The 27,433-nt window shown below is 40.0% G+C and overlaps 1 protein-coding gene across 2 annotated transcripts in view; it reads left to right on the forward strand.

The window, feature by feature from the left end:
- AKAP11 (A-kinase anchoring protein 11) overlaps nucleotides 1-27,433 on the forward strand; it is a 64,561-nt gene that overhangs the window by 31,078 nt on the left and 6,050 nt on the right. For both annotated transcript variants that reach the window (XM_080659913.1, XM_080659912.1), the window contains exons 5-11: nucleotides 1,150-1,284; nucleotides 1,893-2,160; nucleotides 2,892-7,368; nucleotides 10,171-10,326; nucleotides 17,125-17,208; nucleotides 18,018-18,064; nucleotides 25,355-25,515. In XM_080659913.1, the coding sequence (XP_080516039.1) occupies nucleotides 1,150-1,284; nucleotides 1,893-2,160; nucleotides 2,892-7,368; nucleotides 10,171-10,326; nucleotides 17,125-17,208; nucleotides 18,018-18,064; nucleotides 25,355-25,515 (5,328 nt within the window). The remainder of the gene's footprint in view (nucleotides 1-1,149; nucleotides 1,285-1,892; nucleotides 2,161-2,891; nucleotides 7,369-10,170; nucleotides 10,327-17,124; nucleotides 17,209-18,017; nucleotides 18,065-25,354; nucleotides 25,516-27,433) is intronic.

Here is a 27,433-nt window from a genome sequence, read left to right on the forward strand (position 1 = left end):
TGCTAATTGACCTTCATGCTGTCACAAAGATGGTGACGCCCACAGCCAATAAGGAGTGAATATGCTAAATGACTGCCCTGCCCTCAAAGATGGCAGCGCCCATAGCCACCCAGGGCCAGCCCGAGGCATAGGCAAGCCTTGGATGGTGGCTGCCCAGCCGCTCAGGGCCGCCCGAGTCTCAGGTAACTAGGGCTGGCCAAGGCTTGTGCTGCCACCAGTCGCTGCAGCAGAGGTGTGATGGGGCGTCGCCTTCCCCTGATCACTGGGTCGCCTCCCGCCCCTGAGGGCTCCCGGACTGTGAGAGGGGGCAGGATGGGCTGAGGGACCCCCCCCCCCTCTCCAGTGCATGAATTTTCATGCACCTGGCCTCTAGTCTATATAAATAAAAGCCTAAGCAACTGTTATGACCAGATGACCAGCCAGTAGCTGTGACACACACTGACCACCAGGGGGCAGACGTTCAATGCAGGAGCTACCCCCTGGTGGTCAGTGCACTTCCACAGCCAACCTCCCATGGCCAGCCAAACTCCCACGGTCCCTCCCCCCAGCCAGCTGGCCCCGACCAGGACTGGGCAATATGTCCCGATCAGCCCCGATCACTGGCCAGGCCAAAGGACCCCACCCATGCACGAATTTGTGCATTGGACCTTTAGTATTTACATAAAAAGGACAAATGAGAGAAAAAAGCTATTTTCTTTTTCTTTACATCTTCATTAAATTATCAAAGTTTAATATAATACTTCAGAGAGAAAAGGTAGAAAAATAGATTTGTATTTTATGAATATAAAACTTAAACTCCAATGAAGTATAATCTGTAGGCAAGAATCCTGTATGAAAAATTTCACAGTTAAACCTGAGGACTGCAGGTTGACATTTGCAGCTAAAAACTATTAACCCTCGTGGATGTGTGAGGTACCATGTAAAATTTTTTTGTAGCTTCATTTTAATACATTTAAAGAGGTACAGAAATGGCAGGTATTAAAATATTTTAGTACACTTCATTTTTGAGTTTTAAAAAAATTGATTGTGGTTGATAAGCATATGTTAACTGTAATGAACTGGAAAATTTATTAACCAGTAGACCTTATGATTTTTTAGATAGGACCCTTATTATAGGAATCATAACAAAGTTTTATTGTTTTAAATTAGGATTTAGCTGCTGTTTCTCTGGAACTTCCAGATCTTCTGAATTCACTACACTTCTGTAGTCTAAATGAAAATGAAATTATTTGTATGAAGGATATAAATAAATCACCAAATATAAACAATGGTCCTCTAAATCAGGTAACTTATATATAATTTCTAATGAGTTTTTAAGGGCAGATTTTACAATGGCATTTGATTAAGACTGTTAAACTTTTAAATGCTTTGGTGAAGTTTTTTTTTTTTTAAATAAACCATATTTGAGGAAGTATGATTCATGATAAATCTAACTCATGAAGCTTTGAAATCATGCTGAATGCTACAGGAAAATGGAATACAAAAATAGAATAGTACCTGGTTCCTGCCTTCAAGCAGTTTGCAGGGTAGTTGGTAAGTTAGGTGAATGATTAAATAAGAAAAATCACAGAGCTGTACAATAATACAGGTAAACATTATTGCTAAATGAATGGATAGTAAATTCTGTAACATTTAAGGAGATAATGTAGGTAGAATTTCAATACCTGGATAAGAGAAAGCTGGGAGAAAAAGATTGGGGAGTGAGAAATGTGGAGAAAGAATAAAGAAAAGAATTAAACATTACAAAATCAGGCTGCATTTCAGGATGCATGTATTTTTCTTTTTTATCTTCCCCCATGAGATTGTGTTATTTCTAGGCTTCACTTCCAGATAATATGTTTTGTATGTATAATATGTTTTGAAATTAAAATATTTTTATCATCTTTCCCAAGAGTCGTCATTCTGGAATGCTTTGTGTCATGAGAGTGTCACCACCTACCTTACCAAGACTCAGAATTGATTTTATCTTTAGTCTCCTAAGTAAATATGCTACTGGTATAAGATACACCCTGGATACATACTTGCATCAGCAGCGCCAACTTGAGACCGCTAATGAAGATGATGATGATACTAACCAGTCAGTGTCTTCTATAGAGGATGATTTTGTCACTGCGTTTGAGCATTTAGAGGAAGAAGAGACCTTAAAGCCGTATAATGATGGTTTGTTCTTTACTAAACAACTTCTTGATAAAGAGGATTAAAGTTTAAAGTTCAGTTTTAAAAGCTTTAAGGCTGAGTTACTCAATTCTTTTTAACCTTTTTTTCCTGATTGAGGAATTACTTTTCTTGGGATTTTTTAAGTTCATTGCTATATGATTTTTATTTTTATTGATTTCAGAGAGAAAGGGAGAGGGAGAGAGATAGAAACATCAATGATGAGAGAGAATCATTGATTGGCTACCTCCTGAACACCCACACTGGGAATCGAGCCCTCAACATGGGAATGTGCCCTAACCAGGAATCAAACAGTGACCTCCTGGTTCAAAGGGCAATGCTCAACCACTGAGCCATGCTGGCTGAGCCATTGTTACCTGGTTTTTAGTTTTGCTATTTCTGTTCTTACTTTGTTAGTACTGTTTACCTTATCGTAAGGGTTTGGAACATGCCTAGGGTCAAACTTGAGAGGAGTTAACTGGCAGAGTCACTGTATTCGTGTTTCTAACACATTTGACAGCATACTAAGCATTCTGTGTATTCTCAAGTATGGGGTAAAATTATTTTAGTAAAAGATATATTTGCTTGTGAAAATGATTTGGGATGTATATGTTAACATAATTTAGAAGAGACATGTTACAAATAAATATTTTATGCTGAAAGTCTATTCCCATTTATTTAAATTTAAAAAAAATTCTGTTCAAGAATAATATGATCATTTTATTCTTTCTCTATAGGAGTAAACGTTAATGCACTAAAGAGCCACTGTGATGCTGCTTCACAGACTACTTCTGGTCACCAGTTAGAAACCCATGATTTAAGGATTCTGGTTAGCTCTGGGCGGCAGAAGTCTTTGGCTAAACCTTCAACTTCCTTAATAAATGTTCTGGGACATAAAGAACAACCTGTGAAAAGTTTAGTCACAACATCCATTTCTGAGCCTTGGATCCAAAGGAGTTTCTATAGGTCATCTAATGCTTCAGATAAAGGTCGTGACATGCAGAAAACGTTTTTTTCTTCTTCTCCTGCCTATTCATCTGAATCAGAATGCTCAAGTCCAAGTCCAGTTATTTTCTTAGATGAAGAAGGATATCAAAAAAGTTTAAAAGCCAAACTTGAGTTACCAAAAATTCCTGTAATGAAAGATGATATAGAGGACTCAGACTCAGAAGTAAGTGAATTTTTTGATAGTTTTGATCAGTTTGATGAACTAGAACAAACTTTAGAGACTTCTTGTCCATTTCTAAAAGATTCTGTAAAAGAGAAGATATCGCAAAAGAAAGGGCACAGACATGACAAATCTTCTGTAACCACTACTATGAATCCTCAAAAATTCAAGTTTGATTGTCCAGCTCTCCCAGCTAATGTTCGAAAGCCAACACCTCGTAAACCAGAATCCCCTTACAGCAACCTGAGTGATGCTCCAGATTCTCCTCGCCCAGTGAAGGCATCTGGGGAAGACAGTGGCTTGTTTAGCCCCATTCGGTCCTCTGCTTTTAGTCCTCTTGGAGGCTGTACACCTGCTGAATGTTTTTGCCAAATAGATATTGGTGGAGATAGGATTCATGAAAATCATGATTCTGTTTATTACACCTATGAAGATTACGCCAATAGAATTACATGTGAAGTACTGGGCTCGGTCCTTCATACTCAACATACTAATGCAATATCAAACATTAATAGTGTTAAAAAGGGAGAAAATGAAACCATTGCTTTTAAGAGTGGAAACCTTGATCAAAATAAATCTAAAAATAAACCCTTAATGATTAGAGATAGCATTCAAAAATTTGCAGCAGATCTTGTGGAAAAAAGTTTTGGCAGTGCATTTAAAGACTTGCAGAAAGGAGTCTCTTCATGTACCAATGCATTGTGCCATTTAGCCATCAAATTAACATCATCCGTTTTTCAGATGGCATTTAATGAACTGAGACGGCAGCGTGCATTTTCACTGAAAGAGCGTGCTATTAGTGGTCTGGCTAATTTTTTGGTGAGTGAAGCATTATCAAATGCTTTAAAAGATTTACAGTATGTAAAGAAGCAGATATTTACAAACATAGTTGCTGGGTTTGCTGCAGATCTTGCTGAAGAGCTTATTTTTGAAGGTATCATGGAAGTGTGTCAGTTTTCATCTCCTCCAACACCTGCATCTCCAAAGTATTCATTTGACTATGAAGATAAAGTAGTGAAGTCATATGCAAAAGATTTGTCTGAATCTGTAATGCAGGAAGCATTCATTGAGCTATCACAAGTTGATGTGATCTTTACAACAAAGGCAGCAGTTAGTGTTTCTACAGATAACATGAAGTATGTGAGTGCAGAAAACATTGTGCCATTGACACAGACCTCCACATGTCCCATTTTTAATAGTCAAGCAATTGTGGCAAAACCAATGCCAGAATATAAATACACTGTACAGCAGGCCTTATTTTGTACTTCTGGAATTGTTACCTCTATACCAGTGCCCCTGGCTGGAAGTGCCCTTCTCCCATATCACTTTTCATCTAATATATATCAGGCAAAGACTCATCTGTCATCTGGTGATAGTAATTTGAATGGTGATTCTACTGAAGCAGATGTTTCCACAAAAAACAATGAAGAGAAAGTAGCTTGTCTCAGAAATATTTGTTTACCTTCAGAACACAGTCTAGGTAACCAGAATGATTTTAAACCAACTAATGATGATGTTGAAATGCAAAGCTCTTCAAAATTAACAAGTGATCCTGTGATTAACAACTTTTCTACAGCACTGGTGCATTCTATAATAAAGGAAACTTTAGAGTCCGTGACATCATTCAAAGTTACAAAAACAGTTGATGAACACACAGATTATTTAACTAAAACAGTAAAGGGAAAAAACCCTCCTTTCCACAATGATCAAGTGACCCTGCAACAGAGTGAAGCTAGCAATAAGGACATGTTTGTTGATCGATTATCTAAATCTGTTATTAAACATTCCATAGAGAAAAGCAAATCATTGATCTCCATTGTGGATAAAAATATGGTAAACAGGGAAGGCTTGCCTGTTGCTGGAGAAGAGTCACAGTTGATCTGGGAAAAGTTTCCCAGATCTCTTGATGCTCAAGATCACTTAACTCACTGTTCACTTTTAGTAGGAAAGGATTGTGTTCCAGAATGTAAAGATTCTATAGCTCATGGATTTTCTTTAGAGCCACTACCATGTTGTTCTACTATGGCAGGTCAGAAACCTGATTTGAAGGAAGCTGCTAAGGACAAATCAGTGAAAAAGTATAATTTGAATAATATGGCACCTGTGCCCTTGTCTTTTGGGCAAGAAAGCCCTTATCCCCATTCACATACTTTCTCATCTGCAGTGCTTACATATGTAGATGGTTTGCATGTGGAAGATAAACAGAAAATCAGAGATGGAAATGTAATACCTGATACTCCTCCATCAACTCCTCTAGTACCATCCCAGGCTAGTTCTGAATGGGATATCAAGAAGTTAACCAAAAAGCTTAAGGGGGAATTAGCAAAAGAATTTGCACCTGCTACACCACCTTCTACACCTCACTACTCATCTGTTGGTAGTTTGTCTGAAAATGAACAAAATACTATTGAAAAAGAAGAGTTCATGTTGAAACTCATGCGATCTCTTTCAGAAGAAGTTGAAAGTAGTGAAGGTGAAGAGCATCCAGAAGTGGATGTGAAGGCAGAGCACTCAGAGAAGAAAGCTCAGTTTGCCGAAGCATTAGCTTCACACATCATTTCTCTTGCAACTGAAATGGCAGCTTCTCATTTAGATAATAAAATAATTCAAGAACCCAAGATTAAAAGCCCTTGCTTAAATGTGCAGAGTCAAAGAAGTGTATCACCTGCTTTGCTAAATCACGCAGATGAAAATTTACAAGCATTATGCAATTTTGCAGGTGATATGGCAGCAGAAGTCATTACAGAAGCTGAGAAAATAGCAAAAGTTATAAGTATGCTTTCCAGGCAGAAGAAGAGTAGTTATAGTGATGGTGACCAAGATTATAGATCAGAAGAGAAGTTGAATATAGAGACTGTAGCACATCCAAGAGAAGTTGATCCATTTATTCTTTCATTACCACCAAGTTCTTGTATGTCAGGTCTGTCATATAAGTATCCCAGCTGTGAAAGTGTGACAGATGAATATGCAGGTCACATTATTCAAATACTAAAACAGGAAGGTGGTAATAGTGAGTTAATAATGGATCAGTACGCCAATAGACTTGCTTATCGGTCTATCAAATCGGGATTGAAAGAAGCAGCTAAGACCGCAACAGTGAAGTGCAACTCAAAAATGTTTCTCTTGCAAAACTCACAGGTGAAAGCCAACAATGAACTCTTAATGTTCTTAAATAAACACCACCAAGAAGTAGATAAAAAAATACAAAGTAAAAGAAATGGAGGTTACCTCTGTAAAAATCAAACTTGTGAATGGACAGGGGATACATACAGAAGTAAATGCTCTGAGCTGTATAGTTTTTCAACCTCTCTTGCTCACAGTATAACCAGAGATGTTAAAAAAGAGCTTACATTGTCTGCAGTTGGCTTGCCAAAATCTTCAACAGATTCTTGCCTTTATGAAAAGTCTGGATGTGATGAAGATAATGAGTCTCACATTGAGGCAGAATTTCCTAAGTCCTTTCAACCTTCCCCGCAAAATCACAGATTTTACCACAGTGCAGGCAGCTTAAATGCGTATGGTTATGAAGAGAATGTTGTTCAAGCTATAGAACAATATGCTAAAAAAGTAGCGGATGACACTTTAGAACTCAGTTTAGGATCCGCAGTTTTCCAAGTGTCTGAGACCACAAAAGCAGCGGATAGGATCACTTATGCAGAAAAGTTGTCACCTCTTGTAAGTCAAGCTTGCAGATATTGTGACGAGAAAGAACTCCATGACTGCAGTGGAAATTCACCTCAACATTATTTCAGACAGGATTCACTTGCTCATAGTAAGCCAGGTTCTAATACAAAATTTAGCAACATTTATCAGAAATCTAGAATTTTTCACCTTGATGTCCCTCAAATTCATGTTGATCTTGATAAGAAGACAGTGCTTGCTGAGAAGATAGTTGCTGAAGCTATTGAAAAAGCAGAGAGAGAGCTGAGCAATACCAGTTTGGCAGCTGATAGTGGAATTGGACAAGATGGTGTTAGCTTTGCTGAAAGCCTTACTACAGAAATAATGACATCAGCTATCATGAATGTTGAACATGCTGTTAGTAGGTAAGTTTCAATTTTCTTTTGGGTCTTACGATAAAATGAAAAGTTAAACTCCATCATTCCTGGCTGGATGGCTCATTTGGAAAGGTTGCAGGTTTGATTCCCTGTCAGGGCACCCAGTTTGCAGGTTCCATCCCTAGTCATAGCAAGTATAGGAGGTAACTGACTGGTATTTCTCTCTCACATCGATGTTTCTCGCTCTAAATTAAAAAAAAAACAAAGAAAACCATATCCTCAGGTGATGACTAAAAAAAAGTTAAACTTGATCATATATGTCTTAGATTCTGTTCAGAAAGGTAGGATTATTTTTTAACCATAAATTAACAATTTTTCTCTGTTACATTTATGTATTGTTTCATATCCTACATAATACTTTGATATACATTCTTCATTATCCCACAACAGCCTTTTGAGGGAAGGTATTAACCATTTACCCAACTAAAAAATGTAGCTCTTATGGTTTAAAACTATAGTGTGATTGTAGGAATGCCCAATATGATTCTGGTTAGTATATTTTAAATACAAAATGAGAATAGCCCCAAAGTGGGGGCAGTTCAGGACCTATTCTAGGCCCTGGGGAACAAAAGTAAGTAAAACAGGCAAAAATATGTGTTCACTTGGACTTCATGTTACAGTAAAGACAATAAATAAGTAAAATGTGAAAAAAAGTAAGTAAAATATGTAGTATATGGTAATAAGTGCTTTGGAGGAAAACTAAAGCAAGGGAGTTAGTGTTTTTGGTGGTGGCAGTATGTGGCAGCAGGTGGGGCTGGTTTGCAGTTTTGAACAGGTAGCAGGCAAAAGTAACCCTGACAAGAGCCAAAGGTGAAGAGAGAGTAAGTCACATGAGAATCAGTGGAAAGAGCGTTCCAGGCAAAGGGGTGGGACTGTGCATGTGGAGGAAACGGCAAAGAGGCTTGAGTGGCTGAAGTGAGTGAGCCAAGGGGAGTAGTAGGAGATAAGGTATAGGTTATGAGAGATTGTCATACCAGGTAATATAAGTATTTGGCTTATTTTGACTGGTGAGAAGCCACTAAAGGGTTTTGATCAGAAGACTAACATTTTTCCTCTTTATGTTTAAAAATACACTTTCGACTGCTATGTTGAGAATTAAATGTAGTTGGGCAATTGCAATAATTGAACAGTGAATGGCCTTCCTTGTGAAAAGATAGAATAAAATTTGAGAATGTTTCTTCATTGAAAAAAAGTGAGAAGGGCTAGGTTTATGATACACACTCAGATTCAAAGAGATTTGGCTAGTTTGACTCTAAGTTTGATTTACAGTACTAGAATTACTTGAACTACTTTTTTGGTTTTTAAATCCAAAATAAAGGGCTTTATTTTGTTTTGTACAAATAAAAGTACTATCTTACAAAGCAGTTGGAAAACTTAGGAACTTGTGCTCTTTCATAGTGGTCCCAATTGAAAATATGAACTGCTTTGAAAAGAATTTAAATGATGCACTTGGAATGGATGGGTGTTCGTGGATACTCACTTAACTCTGAAAGTAATAAGCTGCCCTGCTAAGTCTCTTTGGTAGCAGACACAACGAAAGGGGGTTAGGTGGACCACTGGTCTGACTCTGAATATCATTTCTTGTTTTTGTTATCTTTATCATTTATAATTATAGTCTTACTAGAGGTCCAGTACACGAATTTGTGCATGGGTGGGGTCCATCCGGCTTGACCCCAATCAGGGCAGATTGGGGCCAGGCCTGTAGGGGAGGAGGAGACCGCAGGAGGTTGGCCAGCCAGCCCGCCCCAATCGGGCCCGATTGGGACTGGGCCGGCTGGGGAAAGGGGCCGAGGGTGATTGGCCAGTGAGCCCCGCCCCCAATTGGGGTGAGGGGGCCGATTGGGGGTGGGTTTGGCCATGGGGAGGGGCCGTGGGTCAGTGGCTGGGGGAGGGGTCCTGGGAGGTTGGTCAGCCAACCACACCCCCTATTGGGATGGGGGGGCAATCAGGAGTGGGGCCGGCTGAGGGGAGGGGCTGCAGGAGGTTGGCTGGCCAGCCCCACCCACTATTGGGGTGGAGGGAGGCAATCAGGGGCAGGGCCTGCTTGGGGGAGAGGCTGCAAGAGGTTGGCCAGCTAGCCCCACCCCCCGATTGGGCCTGTTTGTTGGCCACAGTGGGCATCATAGCAGCCAGTTGTTTCAGTCCTTCTGGCATTCTGGTCGCTGGCTTTTTATATATATATAGACTAGAGGCCCGGTGCATGAAATTCGTACAATGCGGGGGGGTTGTTCCTCAGCCCGGCCTGCACCCTCTCCAATCTGAGACCCCTTGGGGGATGTCCGACTGCTGGTTTAGGCCCGATCCCGCAGTCAGACATCCCTCTCACAATCCGGGACCACTGGCTCCTAACCGCTTACCTGCCTGCCTGCCTGATTGACCCTAACAGCTTCTGCCTGCCAGCCTGATTGCCCCCTGACAGCTCCCCTGCCAGCCTTATTGACGCCTAACTGCTCCCCTGCTGGCCTGATCGCCCCCAACTGCCCTCCCCTGCCAGCCCGATGGCCCCCAACTGCCCTCCCCTGCCAGCCTGATCGGCCTCCTTTGTGCAGTGTGGTGGAAACACCGGGACCGGCCTCCTCTGTGTCACGCGGAGCCGTGGGACCCCCACGTGGAGCGGCCATGGGGCCCAGCCTCAGCTGTGTGCATGGCCATCTTGTGGCAGCCATTTTGTGGCGACCGTCTTGTGATGATGTCGTGTGCGAGGAACACTTAGGCTTTTATTAGTATAGATAGTTCAGAACCTGATGCTTTTGGTATTCATTCATTCATTCATTCATTCATTTATTTTAGTCCAAAAGAAACAGAAGACTTTCAGTCAACTGAGTCTTTCGGTAGCCAGCAGATGAATCTCAGTATTGGTGATGACAGCACTGGTAGCTGGTCCAATTTAAGTTTCGAAGATGAGCACCAGGATGAAAGTAGCAGTTTTCATCATCTAAGTGAAAGGTAACTAAAATTTTACATGTAATTGCATAGTTTAGATCCTCAGACCTCTGAAGTGAGCTATTAGTTTACATTGAGTATTATTTAAAATTCTGAATTTGAGAATCTGTCATTATTTTCAAAATGTATTTTATTATTTGCAATATATTTCTAATGGTTTTTAACATTTATTAAATACTAGCGTCCCAGTGCACGAAATTCGTGCATGGGTAGGGTCCCTAGTGGCTGCCAGCCGGGGGCACCTCCCTTCGCCTGGCCACCGGCCCCACCCCCTGATCAAACTGGTTGAACTCCCAGATAGGGGACAATTTGCATATTAGGCTTTTATTATATAGGATAATAATTAGCCCAGCTAATTTTCTCTGGATATGCCAATAGTTGATTTGAAAATGTTACATACCTTTAGTTTTATACCCTTTAGACTTTAGCTGGACTTCTAATGAATTTTTTAGGAAAAACTTTTTTTTTTCCTTACTTTAAAGAGAGTACTTTTTTTTTTTCTGTAGAGCAGTGATTTTCAACGTTTTTCATCTCATGGTACCCTTACAGTAATTGCTAAAATTCTGTAGCACACCAAAAAATACATTTTTTGCCAATCTGACAAAAAAAAATAGGTATACTTTTGATTTGTTCACACCAGACAGGTACTAGTATTGTTGTGTGGCTGATGTCAATTTTTAATTTGGCAATCTAAGGGAAAAGAGGTCAGTGCCCCTGACTAAATAGTCAGGTATTACATTTTTAAAAAAATTCTTGTGGCATACTAGTTAAAAATAGCTGCTTTAGAGCCGTGGTCGGCAAACTGGGGCTCGCGAGCCACATGCGGCTCTTTGGCCCCTTGAGTGTGGCTCTTCCACAAAATACCATGGCCTGGGCGAGTCTATTTTGAAGAAGTGGCATTAGAAGAAATTTAAGTTTAAAAAATTTGGTTCTCAAAAGAAATTTCAATTGTTGTACTGTTGATATTTGGCTCTGTTGACTAATGAGTTTTCCGACCACTGCTTTAGAGGATAGGAAAAAGGACAGCTATCTGTAAGAGACATAAAAATGGCCTGTAATTTCCCAGGGACTAGTTTAGGTAGTATTTTTTTGGGGGAAAGGGTTCCTTACTAGTCGTGCTACTCAGGAAAAAAATGATCCAGAGCATTTATACTCGAATGACTGAAAATACATAAACTCATTATAAATTGTTTGGTATAGCAGAAGGCACCTACCTCATATATAACTTTTCTTAATTAACTTTATTTTGAATAAAGTTATGGAATATTTTATTTATTGTGATACAGTTGTTTCTTATATGTATAACTCTATACAGGCATTTTCTAACCAATAAAATTACATAAAATCTTTATCCACATTAATTGAAAATTGGAAATGATAAATACCATCTATAGCTGAGTCTAGGGAGTGGAGAGGATTCTCAGCATACATACTTCCAATTTTGGGCATATGTGGAAAGGACCCTGTGAGGCTCTAGGTGAACAGAGCCCTGGAATGGACTTACCAGGAGCAGGAGGTAAGCAGGCTATTAGACGAGGGGATGAGGGAGCATAAGAAAGGAAATGGCTATCACTTATTAAAACATATCATTTCAGAGTATTTTGTTTGATGCTTGGATTAGCTAATAATTATTAGTATTTTTATAAAGTATTTTATCATAGATTCTTAAAATGTAGTTGTAAATCATCAATATTTCTTAAAATGTCAGTTTTTAAAACTGGGAGTAGGAAGTGGGGGTGATAATCACACATCATCACTTGGCTCTTTTCCATAACTTTATCTAGACTAGAATATGAACACTTAAATTGTTCTCTCATCTTTGAGAGACATAGGCTTCTAGAGTTTCAGTGAGGGTTGACATTTCTTAGGAAATCCCAGTGTTAAAATGGGTTAGAGGCTAGTGGCATTAAGAGGATTGTAGCCAGTTGAACAGCTCTATGTGGAATGTTACTTAGTTTGATGAAAAGAGGGAGACATCTACCATGCTCTGTTCTTGGTTCTGTCCTATATAGCATTATTTTATTGGTGATAAGTAATACTCAATTCTGAATGACTCAAAACGAAGATGAAAACAGTACATCAACAAGTGTTGGTGAGGATGTGGAGAAAAGGAAACCCTGGTGCACTCTTTGTGGGAATGCAGTTTGGTGCAACTACTATGGAAAACAGTATAGAGTTTTCTCAAACAATTAAAAATGGAACTGCCTTACGACCCAGTGATTCTGGGAATATATCTGAAGAAATCTGAAACAATAATTGGAAAGAATATATGCACCCTTAGGTTTATTGCAGCATTATTTACAATAGCCAAGATTTGGAAGCAGCTCAAGTGCCCATCAGGAGATGAGCAGATAAAACCTGCAACCAGCAGTACATTTACACAATGGAACACTACTTGGCCGTAAAAAAGGAAATCTTACCTTTTGCAACAGCATGAATGGACCTGGAGAGTATTATACTAAGTGAAAAAAGCCAGTCAGAGAAAGACAAATACCATATGATTTCACTTATATGTGGAATCCAATGGAAAAAAAAAAATAACAAACTAGAAACAGACTCATAGATACAGAGAACAGACTGACAGCTATCAGAGGGAAGGGTGTTGGGAGGCTGCGTGAAAAAGGTGAAGGGATTAGCAAAGAAAAAAAACAATTCATAGACACAGAAAACTATGGTGATTACCAGAGGGGCAGGTAGAAGAGGGTAAAGGGGAGATGAATGGTGACAGAAGACTTGACTTGGGGTGGTGAACACACAATACAAAATACAGATGATGTATTATAGAATTGTACACTTGAAACCGATGTAATTTTATTAACCAATGTCACTCCAATACATTCAGTAAAAATTTTTTAAAAATTAGGATGAAAGATAATCCCATTAACAGAATCATGGTTCAAAAAGACCAAATTGGGCTGAGGCTAAAATAAGTATATTTAGCCCTAACTGGTTTGGCTCAGTGGATAGAGCATCGGCCTGTGGACTAAAGGGTCCCGGGTTCGATTCCCGGTCAAGGGCATGTACCTTGATTGCGGGCACATCCCCAGTGAGAGGTGTGCAGGAGGCAGCTGATCGATGTTTCTCTCTCATCGATGTTTCTAGCTCTCTATCCCTCTCCCTTCCTCTCTGTAAAAAATCAATAAAAATATATTTTTTAAAAAAATCAATAAAAAATAAAATAAGTATATTTCATATGGATAAATGCAAGTTGGTTCAGAAAATTAATTATTTGAATTCAGGATGGGGAAAGTTGGGCGTGATAGCATTTTGTCAGAAAAACTTCTGTAGTTTAATCTACCACAGTCTTAAAAACTATTATGGCATTAAGGTTCAGCACAAAGAAAAAGTTAGTGGGACTTATCCAGGCTTGTTGGACATACAATTTCCAGGGCCTCATGTCCCAGAGATTGATTCCCTAAGGCAGTGGTCGGCAAACTCATTAGTCAACAGAGCCAAGTATCAACAGTACAACGATTGAAATTTCTTTTGAGAACCAAATTTTTTAAACTTAAACTTCTTCTAACGCCACTTCTTCAAAATAGACTCGCCCAGGCCGTGGTATTTTGTGGAAGAGCCACACTCAAGGGGCCAAAGAGTCGCATGTGGCTCGAGAGCCGCAGTTTGCCGACCACGGCCCTAAGGCGTTACCCTTACGCAGAAGTTTTGACTTCAGGTTAAAGACATTAGTACATTATTAAAATGTTTTTTAAGTGTCTTTCCCTAAGGCAGTGGTCGGCAAACTCATTAGTCAACAGAGCGGCAAACCGCGGCTCGGGAGCCGCAAGTGGCTCATGAGCCGCAGTTTGCCGACCACTGCCCTAGGTCATTAGAGGGTCCCAAGAATTTGCATGCTTGATAAGACCCTCAGATGGTTTTAATGCAGGAAGTTCAGAGAACACATGTAAGATAATGTGGCTTTTCATGTTTCATATTTTGATGACGTGCTGTAGTAGGCACTGTTATTTTCTGGTACAGAGATCAAGGTAGGAGATTAAAGACTTCAGAGGTTTGGACAAACTTGCATTTTCCCTCTAAGTAGGAAGCTCCATAGAGGGCACCAGTTAAAAAAGAAACAATAATCTCAAAATTTCACAAGTGTTTAGGAGGAATGTATAATTATTAGATCAGAAAGAGAACTGCTCTATGTAAGTGAATCTCAAGTATTTCAGCAGTTTGTGAATTTCTTTCCCCGCACTGATTTTTAAACAGAGTGGAAGAAAGGAAGGAGGAAGGAAGGGAGAGACAGAGACAGAGAAAAACATTGATGTGAGAGAGACACATTGATTGGTTGCCTCCTGCTTGATCCCCGACCGGGTCCTGGGATCGAATCTGCAACTGTGGTACGAGGTACGTGCCCTTGACCAGGAATCGAACCCTTACAGGGGTCCTCAAACTGCGGCCCGCCGAGGACATTTATCCGGCCCGCAGGGTGCCGCTGCCTGTCCTGCTTAGCAGCCGACTCGTCCCGGGCCTGCAGTGCGCATAGGAATTTGTTCATAGTTTTTTTTTTTAAACTATAGTCGGCCCTCCAGCGGTCTGAGGGACAGTGAACTGGCCCCCTGTTTAAATAAAGTTTGAGGACCCCTGACCCTTTGGTGCATAGGCTGACACTCTAACCACAGAGAAAAACTGTCCAGGGCTGGTTTGTGAATTTCTTAAAAGTTAAGTTGTAGCCCTAGCTGGTTTGGCTCAGTGGATAGAGTGTCAGCCTGTGAACTGAAGGGTCCCAGGTTCGATTCCGGTTGGGGGCACATACCTGGGTTGCGGGCTTGATCCCCATTAGGGGACGTGCCGGAGGCAGCCTATCGGTGGTTCTCTCTCATCATTGATGTTTCTCTCTCTCTTTCCCTCTTCCTTCCTCTCTGAAATCAATAAAGATATATTTTAAAAAAAAGATATATTTTTAAAAAAAGTTAAGTTGTAGTAGATTTAGGTAAGAGATGGGGCTGGACTTGCTAAATTTTTGAGATAACTTTTGAGATGTGGCTGGAAGCCATAGTAAAGAATTTTTGACCCCGACTACCAGTGGTTTGCAAATGCCTGTCTTTAACATAGGAAACATGAAAAGACATAAAAGAAAATGATGGAAGCAGGACAGTCTTTAGGAATGAAATGAAAAGACTTTTAAGTGAAGAAATGAAGTTGTTTTATGTGTGGTTATCATAGGATGATCGTTCCTCCCAGTTTGCTCAGGACAGTCCTGGTTTACTTCTGTTCTGGTGTAATTATTGTTGGTGACGTCTTTCATTTTCAGAAGTGCCCTGGTGAGGTGAAAAATACATGGCCATCCTAGTTTTAAATGGCATTTTGTAAATAACTGACTTCAAATCTTTACTTCAAGGGGCAACATGGAAGGGGGAATGAGGTTAGATAGAGGGAGTTCGACAATATTTTAGCTGGTATTTTCATGTTCATCTAATACTTAGATGATTGATTTTCTTAAATGAGGGAATCATTAGTGTATGGGTAAGAAGTTTGTACATTTTTTTGTTTAGATAACCATTCTGTTAATAGAAGTAAATACAGTGTTTGAGGTCATTAATTTCTCTGGCTAGTAGCTCTCTGTTCACTCTCTGTTTCTGTATTTTCTCAGTTTGGGTTTGTTGGACAGACTACATGGCCAAGATTCTGGTTTTAATAGTTTTTTGATAGAGCTATGTTTGTTTGAATATATGTGAAAAGCTACTGCTCCATTTTAACTTTTATTCTCTAATACGTTATAGTTTGTCACAATTTGTTAGTGGTAAACATGGATATGTAAATTATTCGAGATTGTTTGGAAACTACTTAGAACTTTTAAATAATCTTCCTTTTTCTAGTAACTTTGTCAACATTTACTGATGCCTATGAAATTATTTAATGTTAATTCATTTTTTAAAACCAAAATTTTGGTTTATGTAAATATTAACTTTTATAATTGCCTAGCCTAATATGGGGAAATATAGCTGCTTTCACTGCAAACTAATGTGCTTACTAATTATTTTAATGATTAGAATTTTAAAAATTGCATGTTTAGGTGTTAACCTGAAAGATTGAATTTAGTTTTGTTTCTGAACACAGTTGCTTTTTGTTTTTTATTGCTTTGCTGCAGTTTTAGAATATAGTTGCTTTCTTCTTTTGATTGGCTTAGTATAAGTTGTTATCTGTTTGGCATTAGTGACTGGCCAACCAGACAAGTGAAATGCTTGACTGAATAAGCCTTGGTTAGTCAATATTCTGAATAACATGTATGTTATTTGCCACCTACTGAATTATATGTAATATATGAAATGAAGATAATGACATAATAAGAAAATTTGTTTTTGCTAAGTGGTTGAAAAGGTCTCTTTGGGACTATGTTTCGGTGCCTACCTCCCTCACCCCCCAAGTCTATCACTGTTTGCACTATCTAAAGACCTGAGAGAATGTTAACATGTGGTTTTTTATTTTTTAAACTTATTCCAAACTGAAGAGTATTAGCTTTTAAAACTTGACATATACTTAATTTAATTGTAAAACTTCATGCATTCATTTGCTGTCTTTAAAGACATTTTGTTGTTATAATCTGTAAAATAAATATACATTTAGAATAATTTTTATGATCTCTTGAGGACAAGTGGGAAAATGCCCAGATCTCTGAAGCTGTCAGTTACCTTTTACAGTAGCAGTGTGGGCCTCTTGACCCCTGTGGATGCTGCACTCCTTTGTGGCAGTTTCAGAACAGCCACAGTTATCACTTGACCGAAGCTGTTCCAAGGAAAACCACGATTGTCTTTACTATTCATTTTCTAGTTCAGCTCTGTTCTTTTCTTCCTCTGGCAGTAATGGTAACAGCAGTAGCTGGAGCAGTCTTGGTTTAGAAGGAGATTTGTATGAGGACAATTTATCCTTTCCAACATCAGACAGGTTGGTCTAGTCCAGAAACTTAAAAACTGATGAGTCTTTCACCACTAATGCATGATGTCATATTCTTAAAACAATGTGGGTTACAATGCCAATATGTATCAAGCTGCTTTTCTCCTATTTTTTGACATGATTCTGCTTGATAAATTACATCTAATGAAAACATTCTACTATGCTAAGATATGATTGACATCTAATTGCAAAATGTATTACTTTTATGCATGTATTGCTCTGCTTGCTATTTTTCATTCTACCAATTATTATTTCATTAAAAAGAGCTTGCTTCCTACAGGATTTCTGGTTTTGTTTGTTTTTTTTTTGTTTTGTTTTTTTTGTTTTGTTTTGTTTTGTCTTTTGTTTGTTTTTGTATATAGTTTTATTTCATACATAAGAAAAATGTGTTCTTACTATGTTAAAAATATATAAACGGCATCAGCAGAAGCATTAATAAATAATTATTTGTGGCATTCTATGATATTCAAATGCTGTGTTATCTAAAACCAAATTAGTAGAATATTTTGGCTTCAAATTATTTTAAATTAAATTTTATTAGGAAATTATTTGGTGCTCTATATATCATGGTCAGGTAGAACTTCTAGGTTACGATAACTTATCTAGGTATCATTTACAATTTATATTTTAACATGAAATGGTGTGAGAAGCAAAGCTTTCTTTTTTATTGTCATTTCTCCCCTTTTTAAATATCACACATCATATTGTAACATTCATTCTTTACCACATTTCAAAAATTGGTTTTAATACCATTATTAAAGCTTTTTTGTTTAACTGCTTCTGTTCTTTTATTCAAAAAGTGATGGGCCAGATGAAAAAGACGAAGAGCATGAGGATGACATAGAAGGTAACTGACAATTTGTTTTTCAAAGTGTTTGCATGTTTTGTTTTATTTTTAATATGTTTTTATTGATTTCAGAGAGGGATGATGAGAGAGATTTACTGATCAGCTGCCTCCTGCATGTCCCCCTACTGGGGATTGAGCCCATAACCCAGGTATGCACCCAGATCAGGAATCTAACCATGACCTCTGGTTCATAGGTTGACACTCAACCACTGAGCCACAGTGGCAGGGCCATGCTTATCTATAAGGTTCTCTAGAAGAGTCTTTAATTCTTGTATTTGTGCATTTTGTCATTTAGGCTCTGGGCCATTACAAATAAGGGTATCTACACTAATAAAAGAGTAAGATGCAAGTTGACTGTACCTTTGCGACATACACCAGCCAATCAGGAGTGAGTATGCAAATTAACCCAACAAAGATGGTGGGTTAATTTGCATACACAGTGCCGAGCACCTGGGGGCAGGGCGGGACACTTGCATCGTCGCCATGTCAACGATGCAGGCGTTTTGCACGCCCCAGCCGCTCCAGGCCTCTGGGCAGCGTGAGAAGGCAGAAAGGCGGCTCCGGACCAGAGCAAAAAGGCGGTTCTGGCCTGAGTGAAGGCGGTGTTGGCAGCCAGGAGAAGGAAGGCCCATTGTTGCACGAATCTTCATGCATCAGGCCTCTAATTTACATTATAAATCAGGGTATTCTTAAATTAATTTATCCAATGTCAGGCCTTTTGTTGAGAAATTTGTATTTTTTGATTGCTAAACTAATGAAGTACCCATTGATATAAAGACTGAGTTGCTTTAAAAGAAGGATTCAATTACTTGTAAGGGAAATTTATGATCAACTCTATATAATTATCTTTTTCAAAATATAAATTCCTTACTCATATTATTTATTATAACTATAGCATATGTCATAGTTCTTTCCTTCCAAACAAGTAACTTCTAGAATTAGTGTTTAATGACAATCTCACATAAATCATATTCACTCTTCACATTTCTGCCCAAATTCCAGTCCTACACTCACATACATGTATTTGAAGAAAATACTCAGTTCTTCCTTTAATGAACATAGTTCTGAATATGTTAATACCAGATACAATTGGTTACGGAGTTCTGGACTATGATTTGTAACCCCTAATTCAAATATATTAGACTGTCTGAGTGAATCTAAAAATGGTTCACGTTGAAGCTGAATGTTTTTTAAATGTATATGTTTTTATTGATTTCAGAGAGGAAGGGAGAGGGAAGAGAGTGATAGAAACATCAGTGATGAATCATTGATTGGCTGTCTCCTGCACGCCCCACTGGGGATCGAGCCCACAACCCGGGCATGTACCCTTGACTGGAATTGAACCTGGGGCCCTTCAGTCTGTAGGCCGATGCTCTATCCACTGAGCCAAACCACCTTAGGGTGAAGCTGAATTTTTATTTTATTTAGATGGTTGTTGAATTCCCCCCCCCAATCTTATTTTTCCTTAATTATGAAAATACCAATTATGTCTTTTCTAGGGTGGAACATAAAAATATTCATACTGTTTGAGATACAGTGCTTGTTTGTGAACTAGTGATTTTTTATGTTATCATTTCTTTAGAAGAGAGAAAATTGCCAAAATGAATTTTTTGAAATGTATTTTGTAACACCTAAATTTCCAGTCAGTTTTATTACCAATTGTACTTTTCTTGTTTAGTAAAGTCATGTACCAATTTTTTAGCTAAAATCCTCAGACCTAGGATGATTATTCTATTTGAGTGCTAGCGCCTCTGCTAAGTAGATACTCTCTTCATACAGGGCTTCTAGAAGTAAGTTTTTTCCATCAGATATAAAGTAGAAGTAGGGTGGTACTTTTTGAGTTATGGATAGGTTAGTAATATTAGCTTTATTTTTGTTAAAGTGTTGATTTTTTTAATATAGAAACGTTTTATACTTTTCCCCAAGTAATACCTATGAGTAGGTTATTCCAAAGGCTATATACATGGGATAAATGCATGTGGTGAATATTTTCTGTAATGAATGCTAACTGGACTGAGGAATGATTAAGAGAGAAGAAAATATAAGTTAATATCTATAAAATTCATTTAGAAATTTTCACTTTTGGCACTAGGCAGGCTGTTAAGGATTTTTTTGTGAGTATGTAGAAATCAGAGATTATTTGAAAATATATGTTGTTATCCAGCTGTGTGATTATAGTCATCTCTCAATATATAAAAAACTATAGACCCGGTGCACGAAATTTGTGCACGGGGGTGGGGGGGTGGTCCCTCAGCCCAGCCTGCACCCTCTCCAATCTGGGACCCCTTGTGGGATGTCTGGCTGCCCATTTAGGCCTGATCACAATCCAGGATTGCTGGCTCACAACTGCTCGCCTGCCTGCCTTGCTGATTGCCTCTAACCGCTTCTGCCTGCCAGCCTGATCACCCCCTAACCACTCCCCTGCCAGCCTGATTGATGCCTAACTTCTCCCCTGCCAGCCTGATTGCCCCTAACTGCCCTCCCCTGCAGGCCTGGTCATCCCTAACTGCCCTCCCCTGCAGGCCTCATCACCCCCAACTGCCCTCCCTTGCAGGCCTGGTCCCTCCCAACTGCCCTCCCCTGCTGGCCATCTTGTGGTGGCCATCTTGTGTCCACATGGGGGCAGGATCTTTGACCACATGGGGGCAGCCATCTTGTGTGTTGGAGTGATGGTCAATCTGCATATTACTCTTTTATTAGATAGGATAGAGGCCTGGTGCACGGGTGGGGGCTGGCTGGTTTGCCCTGATGGGTGTCCTGGATCAGGGTGGGGGTTCCCTTGGGGCATGGGGCAGCCTGGGCGAGGGGCCTGTGGTGGTTTGCAGGCTGGCCACGCCCCCCGGCAATCCAAGTGGAGGCTCTGGTATCTGGGATTTATTTATCCTATCTAATAAAAGTAATATGCAAATTAACAATCACTCAGCTACACCCACAAGCCACACCCACCAGCCAATCAGGAGCAAATATGCAAATAAACCCAACCAAGATGGCTACGGCCACAGAGAGCAGGAGGGAGGCTTGGGTTTACCCGGCAATGGAGGAAGCCAAGCTTTCCGCCTGCCCTTGCCGGCCTAGGCCTTCACTCAAGGCTACAAAGTTTCAATGATAGAAGATACATAAATCCAAACAGAAATGGCAGCAGCCACGGAGCTGGAAAGAGCAGGAGGCTAGGGTTGTCCCCGGTGATGGAGGAAGCCAAGCTTTCCGCACACCCTGGCCGGCCCAGGCCTCCGCTTAAGTCTACAAAGTTTCAATGATAGAAGATACATAAATCCCAAAAAAAATGGCTGCTGCCACGGAGCAAGCAGAAGGTTTGGCTCCGCTCCAGGCTACAAAGTTTCAATTGTAGAAGATAAACAAGTCCCAGATACCAGGGCCTCCGCTTGGGTCGCCAGGGGTCGTGGCCGGCCTGCAAACCACCACAGGCCCCTTGCCCAGGCCGCCCCACGCCCCAAGGGAACCCCCACCCTGATCCGGGACACCCGTCAGGGCAAACCAGCTGGACCCCAGCCATGCACCAGGCCTCTATCCTATCTAATAAAAGAATAATATGCAGATTGACCATCACTCCAACACACAAGATGGCTGCCCCCATGTGGACACAAGATGGCCACCACAAGATGGCCAGCAAGGGAGGGCAGTTGGGAGGGACCAGGCCTGCAAGGGAGGGCAGTTGTGGGCGATCAGGCCAGCAGGGGAGGGCAGTTAGGGGTGACCAAGCCGGCAGAGGTGGGAAGTTGGGGGTGACCAGGCCTGCAGGGGAGGGCAGTTGGGGGGGACCCAGGCCTGCAGGGGAAAGCAGTTGGGGGGGACCAGGCCTGCAGGGGAGGGCAGTTAGGGGTGACCAGGCCTGAAGGGGAGGGCTGTTAGGGGTGACCAGGCCTGCAGGGGAGGGCAGTTAGGGGCAAACAGGCTGGCAGGGGAGTGGTTAGGGGTGATCAGGCTGGCAGGCAGAAGCAGTTAGGGGCAATCAGGAAGGCAGGCAGGCAAGCACTTGGGAGCCAGCAGTCCTGGATTGTGAGAGGGATGTCCGACTGCCCGTTTAGGGATCGTGCCTAAACGGGCAGTCGGACATCCCTCTAGGGGTCCCAAATTGGAGAGGGTGCAGGCTGGGCTGAGGGACATCGCCTCCTGCCCCCGTGCACGAATTTCATGCACTGGGCCTCTAGTCTTCTATAATTGAAACTTTGTAGCCTTGAGGGGAGGCCAGGGTGGGTGGGAAGCTTGGCTTCCTCCATCGCTGGGGGCAACCCAAGCCTCCTGCTTGCTGCAGCTCCATTGCTGCCGCCATATTTGTTGGGTTAATTTGCATACTTGCTCCTGATTGGCTGGTGGGCATGGCTTGGCATAGCAGAGGTATAGTCAATTTGCATGTTTCTCTTTAATTAGATAGGATTGTAGCCAACTTAAAAAAATTTTAAATTAGAAATTGGTAAATTAGGAGATAGATTGATGTAGATTTATAGAAAGATTCAAAATTATAGAAATTCTAAGGAAACAACCCTTAAAATTTTTGTTGTTGGTTGTTTGTAGTTTAGGATGTCAATCCCTTCTCTTTTCACTAGTGTTTAGTACAGCCGTAGGCAAACTACGGCCCGCGGGCCGGATCCGGCCCGTTTGGCTGTTCTATCTGGCCCGCGGAGCCGAAAGAGCAGAGGGTTCTCTTGCTCTCCCCTCCGCTCCTTCACCAGCAGCAGTGTTAACATGGCAACGTCGGGAAACATGGCCGCAGCTCCTTCTTCTGAGTGGCGGATTTATATCCGCCCATTCAGTAGAAGGAACAACCTCTCAATCTTCCAGAGGCTCCTTGTAATGCCCGCGGACGTGTCCCCCGACATCACCCGGGGAATGCGTAGACACGTTATCATGGTGATGTAGGGAGACACGCCCCTGGAGAGCACAGTATCAGAGCATTAGCTAAAAAGGAGACCAACAACACTGTTCCCACTGAAGTTGATGTTTTAAAGACCAAAAACCTTTCAACCCAGTCTACATTGCCATCTACATCTACGTCCCGGGCATAATTTGGAAGTTGCACTAAAGAAAATGTTTAATTTACTGTTTACACATTTTGTTCTTTTCTATTTGTTTTAGTTTTAAATTATTTTATTATATTTAAGTTTAATTTGAAAGGCTTTTGTACCTTTCCTTTGTTAGGCAATTTTATTTTGCCTTTGCCATCTTCAATATAAGGTATGTTATTGTGCTATGATTCCTCCATTTTTTGAAGTTTCAAATTATAATAATTAGTGTTTACATTCTTCTTGTTAAAATGTTTGAAATGAATAAAACTATTGAAATAAAAAAAAAAGACCGTACCATTTTATGTAATGATGTTTACTTTGAATTTATATTAGTTCACACAAACACTCCATCCATGCTTTTGTTCCGGCCCTCCGGTCCAGTTTAAGAACCCATTGTGGCCCTCGAGTCAAAAAGTTTGCCCACCCCTGGTTTAGTACCTTCTCTAAAGACAAAGGTCACTCGTAGGTGAGGCAACCAGGAGTTCTGAACTGAAAAAGCCAATAGTACAGAGAAGCCTTGGGGTGACAGCTTTCTACCCCCTGACCCCTGCAGGAATTACAAAATGGCCCAGAGACCATATTTAATACGATAGTGCACCAAAACCCCTTTTTGATTGAAAGTTAATGGTAAGAGAGGAGGGCAAAACAGTACATTTATTTTAAGAGAATAATGTGGACCAGCTTTTTAATTTTTTTAATTATTATTTTTAAGTTAATCCTTAAGGTAAATTTTCCATTGATGTTTAGAGAGAGTGGAAGGGAGCGTAAGAGAAGAGAGAGAAACATTGATGTGAAAGAGACATACTGATTGGTTGTCTCTTGCACATGCCCCTGCTGAGACCAGGATCGAGTCTGCAACTGAGATACATTCCGTTAACCTGAATCGAACCCACAACTCTTCAATTCACAGGCCAACGCTCTAACCACTGGCTAGGGCCAGACCAGCTTTTTAAATGAAAAAATTAGGGACCTACACATATCCTAAAAATAATTAGTAGTGGTCTAGAATGCAAACTATAAAAATGAATGAGGGACATTAACCAACAAATTTCCATTACTGGTACAATTTGGTACCATGTCTGCCAGCAGGCTGTACTGTTCACCTTTTGTGTGGGATGGCCCATGTCATAGCTCTGCTTATTTTCCAGCCATCCTAACTTAAACAGGAGTGTTAAGTCATTACTTTTACAGTCAACAGAGATTTATCTTAGTTTACATTGAAAACACAATTTTATTTTATTTTTTTAATCACCCGAGAATATGTTTTTTTTACATTGGTTTTATTTTACTTTTTAAATCCTTAGCTGAAGATATGATTTTCATTGATTCTAGAGAGAAAGGAAAAGGGGGGGGGGGTTGTGGGTGGAGAGAGACATCGATGTGAGAAAGAAACATCAGTCAGTTGCCTCATATGTGCCCTGACCAGGGATTGAACCTGCAACCTAGATATGTGCCTGACTGGGAATCAAACCCATAATCTTATTGTTGCACAGGAAGATGCTCCAACCAACTGAACCACCTGGCCAGGGTGAAAACATAACTTTCATTTAAAAAAAATAAACGTGAGAGCAATATTTTATTTATAATAGCGGTGTGCCAGAAAATTCCCTTGTCTTGCTTTTGGGATTAAAGTGGTTGTATGTAACATTTTTACATTAAGAGCATGGAGCCAGATTGCTTGTGTTCATATCCTTCCTCAGCCACTTCCTGACTCTGAGACTCTGGATCTCTCTCTGCCTCTGATACCTTACCTGTAAAATGGAGATGATAATAGTTTATACATCATAGATGGTTTTGGATTATAGGACTTTGCATATCTAAACAGCTTAGAATAGTACTTTAATGTATGCTGTATAAGTAGTTGCTTCTGCTATTTCTCTTAGTTCAGAAAGCTTTCTTAAAGTCCATTTAATGTGTTTATTTGAGGTTTTTATTTGTGTGTTTCATCTGTATTTTGATTGTAATCTTGCTTTATAGTTTCATTTTCTCTCCCTTTACCTGTGGATCATATTTTGACACAAATGATGGCATGTGTGATACTTCAGTACTGTGCTATCAGTAGGTGATCAAAGTTATCCCTTTGTTTTATATTATTTTGCCCTTTCAAAGAAACATTTTAATTGATGTTTTGGTGTGGTTAAGAAAGGATGAATTTTTCCAAGCATTCATTGGAATCTTAAGACGTGGCAAATATTTACATACCCTTGGAAACCAGAGTATTGAGAGTTGAATTGATGCATTTCACTTTATATTGTTTAAATATTAGGTTTGGGGCAAGATGGAAGGACTCTGCTAATAATGAATATTGACATGGAACCATGCACAGTAGACCCTCAGTTAAGGATTATTCTTCAGTGGCTCGTGGCCTCTGAGGCTGAAGTTGCAGAACTTTCTTTTCATGACTCTGCAAAGAAGGAGTTTATACAAGTAAGTATCTGCCTTACAGGGTGGTTGTGAGGATACATTTAGTACATCATGTTCTGTGTCAACTGGTTAATAAGATAACTCATTGATAGTAGAGTGATTAAATATGTAGGCAATAGAGTCTGATAGTTGGGCTCATATATCAGCCCTGCTACTCTCTAGCGTACATGTAACCTTGGGCAAGTTCACCAATTTCCTATCTGCACTGTATAAGTGAGTATAGAATTTACAGAGGTTTGTGAGGATTCAATATAATACTATAAAAAATGCTTAATCTAGTGCCTGGTACATCCTAAGTTCTCAAAGTTAGGTGCCATTAATAAACATTTCAGGTGTTTCTATGAAAAGATTGAGTTTTTCTTTGTATTTAATTGATTTATAATTGTGCCTAGTACTTCGTTTGTCTCTTTCTCTGTTAATCCAGTTTCATTAGTGTGAGGAGCTAGCAAAATCAAAAGTCAATAGAAGTTTAAATTCTAATAAGGGACAATGGACCTGTTTAATAAGCTTCTAATAAAACATTCAGATTTGATGCACTAATAGGATATTTTTTATTGAGAATGTACTGTATACCAAGCACCTTGTTAGTCAAGATTTTCAGTTTACTGCACAAACCAGCATTTGGGAATCATTACCACAGTTCTTTTATCTCAAGTATCCAAAAAATAATGAGCATATTTGCTAAAGAAATATAATGGTATGTTATTGCAATAAACATCTGTATTTTCATTAAAATTTTTTTTTCAGTTTAGATTCTTAGGGTTTTGGGCTCAGAATGTTTCTTATCAGAACTTTGGTTTAATTTAATTGTAAGGTATAGAATAGTCTAATGAATAACCAATGTAAATTGCTCAATAATAAAAAAGGAACTGTCCAGTTTCTCGTGATTCCTGGTTCAGAATTTACAAAAGTATTGTTGGAAGAAGTATGTGAAAAAGATATTTTGAAAAAATACTGTTTTTTTTGTTGTTTGTTTTTACTTAGATATTTTGATTTTATTTTCGTTTTTCAGTTTAGGTCTCTGTTTTTGGGCAAAGGGAGAAATAAGACAGAAAGCGATGCTCAGGAAATAAACTGTCAAGAAGAAAGAATGGGTAGGAAAAGTGTTAGAAAAGACCTTAGGGAGCAAACATATTCAAGTCATTTAGTCTTAGATAAACTGAGGGCTAAGAAAGGCCAGCAGCAGAGCTGAGTGTGATAGCGCTTGAGTTAAGGGACCTTGTCCCTATGTAACCTCAGAAAATATTCTGCCAGTTCCTCAAAAAGTTAAACATAGAAAAAAAAAGTTAAACGTAACATTATTGTATAACACAGCAATTCCACTCCCAAGTATATAAATGTTGTCCATTGCAACATTATTCATAATAGATCAACAGTGGAAACATCTTTAGTATCTATTAACTAATGAATGGATAAATAAAATACGGCATATCCATGCAATGGAACATAATCCATCAATAAAAAGGAATGAAGTAGATACATGCTGCACCATGGAGGAACCTTGAAATTATTGTGCTAAGTGAAAGAAGCTGGTCATAATAGATCATGTGATATAAATAATAATCCTATCTAATAAAAGAGTAATATGCAGATTGACCATCACTCCAACACACAAGATGGCTGCCCCCATGTGGTCAAAGATCCTGCCCCCATGTGGACACAAGATGGCCACCACAAGATGGCCAGCAGGGGAGGGCAGTTGGGAGGGACCAGGCCTGCAGTGGAGGGCAGTTGGGGGCGATCAAGACTGCAGGGGAGGGCAGGTGGGAGGGACCAGGCCTGCAAGGGAGGGCAGTTGGGGGCGATCAGGCCAGCAGGGGAGGGCAGGTGGGAGGGACCAGGCCTGCAAGGGAGGGCAGTTAGGGGTGACCAAGCCGGCAGAGGAGGGAAGTTGGGGGCGACCAGACCTGCAGGGAAAGGC

The sequence above is a fragment of the Plecotus auritus genome, assembly GCF_963455305.1.
Source record: "Plecotus auritus genome assembly, chromosome: 3".
Lineage (NCBI taxonomy): Eukaryota > Metazoa > Chordata > Mammalia > Chiroptera > Vespertilionidae > Plecotus > Plecotus auritus.